At 61.6% G+C, this 1,978-nt stretch overlaps 1 protein-coding gene across 1 annotated transcript in view; it reads left to right on the forward strand.

The window, feature by feature from the left end:
- The first annotated feature begins 78 nt into the window (after positions 1–78).
- Positions 79–1,978, forward strand: part of CCNQ (cyclin Q) — a 6,543-nt gene continuing 4,643 nt past the window's right edge. Inside the window, exons 1-3 of the mRNA XM_014583465.2 lie at positions 79–290; positions 357–566; positions 1,337–1,520. Coding sequence (XP_014438951.1) covers positions 79–290; positions 357–566; positions 1,337–1,520 — 606 coding nt within the window. The remainder of the gene's footprint in view (positions 291–356; positions 567–1,336; positions 1,521–1,978) is intronic.

Raw genomic sequence — 1,978 nt, forward strand, 5'->3', positions numbered from 1 at the left:
CGGTTGCTGCGGGCAGGCAACCTCTGGTTATGAAGACACAGGACAGCGGATGGGCAGAGGTTGATGTGCCCACTCCCGATGGGGCAGGGGTCTGACCCTTGTTTCTCAGAGTGTGGCCTGCCGGCCTGGGCCAGGCAAAGTGCAGACTCTCAGAGCCCTAGAACTCCTGATGGGGAATGTGTGATTCAGTACCATCCCATGGGCTTCACGGGCCCAAAAGAGTCTAAGGAGCCTGGGGACCCAGTGCAAGAGCCAGCTGCACCCCTGGCCAGGCTCTCGTGTGCACTGAGGTACACCCCTAGGCCCCTGGAGTGGCAAGCTGTGCTCACCGAGCAGTGGTGAGTGCTGGCTTGAAGGGCTGTCCTGCTTGCTTTCTCTGCAGGCGTCAAGCTGGGAATGCAGTCCATCCCGATTGCCACAGCTTGCAGCATTTACCATAAATTCTTCTGCGAGGCCAACCTGGAGGCATACGACCCTTACCTGGTGGCCATGGCATCCATGTACCTGGCCGGCAAGGTAGAAGAGCAGCACCTGCGCACCAGGGACATCATCAACGTGTCCAACAGGTGATGGCTGGGGCAGGGCGTGGGCAGGGCCTCCTGACAGCTGCCCTGGGGCTGGGAGCCGAGGGTTCCCATTGGACGCCACCCCATGGGGCAGCAGTCACAGTTGGACAGCCTAGAGCCAGGGCTGGAAGCAACAGCAGCAAAGGTGGCAAGGAGCCTCGTGTCAGGAGCCATGGTTCTCTGGGAGGGAAGCTGGAGTCCAGGCAGAGAGCAGAGGTGAGACTTGAGCTGAGGAAGGTGGATATATGCGAAGATTCTTTTGGAGCCTGGGGTAGGATTGAGTGAGCCAGGCCTGGCTGGAGGCAGGAAACACAGGCGAGAACCTCTTCCTGTTGGGGAGGGCAGGGACCTAGCCTCAGGTGGTACAAGAACTCTGGTCCAGGTGCACAGCATCATGTGGACCCCACACCGCTGTCAACCCTCCCACCATATGGATCTGGAGGGCCCTGGATGCTACCACATCCAGCGAGGACAACTGTCCTTGCCGCCAGGCCGACTGTCACAGGCAGCACCACTGATGTGGCATGTGAAGGCTCACGGCACCACTGGTCTCCGGACGCCTTGCGGAACGACAGCGGCAGTGGGGGCTCAGGCCGCGAGCCTGCTGCTTTCCTCCATGCGTTTGGTCTGCGGACGGACATGCAGGGCGGCTGGTTTCGGGAACCCCGCTGAAGGACGTATAGTCTGTGTGTGGACGCCACGCCCTCAGGGCCTGGCTGGGTCGCCGTCGGTTGACTCACATCAGGTGAGCCTCACTGTCCTCTGCACAGGTACTTCCATCCGAGCAGCGAGCCCCTGGAGCTGGACGCCCGCTTCTGGGAGCTGCGCGACAGCGTGGTGCAGTGTGAGCTGCTGGTGCTGCGGGTGCTGCGCTTCCATGTCTCCTTCCAGCACCCGCACAAGGTACGTGCGGGTCTCGGGCACCATGCCCTCTCTGCCCTGTGTCTGGCAAGTGTCTGACCTGGTACCAAGAGCACAGCCTGTGGGCAAGGGCCAGGCTGTGGCAGTGCCTCCCGACTCTCATCCAGCTCCTGGCCGGCTCTGTGGGCCTTCTCTGGTGGCTCATTTCAGTTTCTGCATTTTCCCCACTCCTGTGGGCCCACAGGTGGGATCTGTGGGCCCACGCGGGCTGTGAGCACTGAGCTTCAGGGAAGTGGGACTGGCTCTGTGCCTCGGAGCTCGCTCAACACTGCTCTGTGGGATCCCGTGCAGAGCTGAGTGGCTCGAGCTAAGGAGCACGCTTTTAGCTGCCAGGAGCATGTACACAGCGCGCAGCAGCAAATGGGAGAACGTGCCTCTTAGGGGCACAGGGCTGAGGCTGGGCATCTGTACACAGGCAGGTGCTCGGAAGGGTGACCTGCAGGGAGAGGTGGAGGACTTGTGGTGTGCAGCTGTGGGCTAGGATCTCTGCC

Source organism: Tupaia chinensis, unplaced genomic scaffold (assembly GCF_000334495.1).
Source record: "Tupaia chinensis unplaced genomic scaffold, TupChi_1.0 Scaffold144326_1, whole genome shotgun sequence".
Lineage (NCBI taxonomy): Eukaryota > Metazoa > Chordata > Mammalia > Scandentia > Tupaiidae > Tupaia > Tupaia belangeri.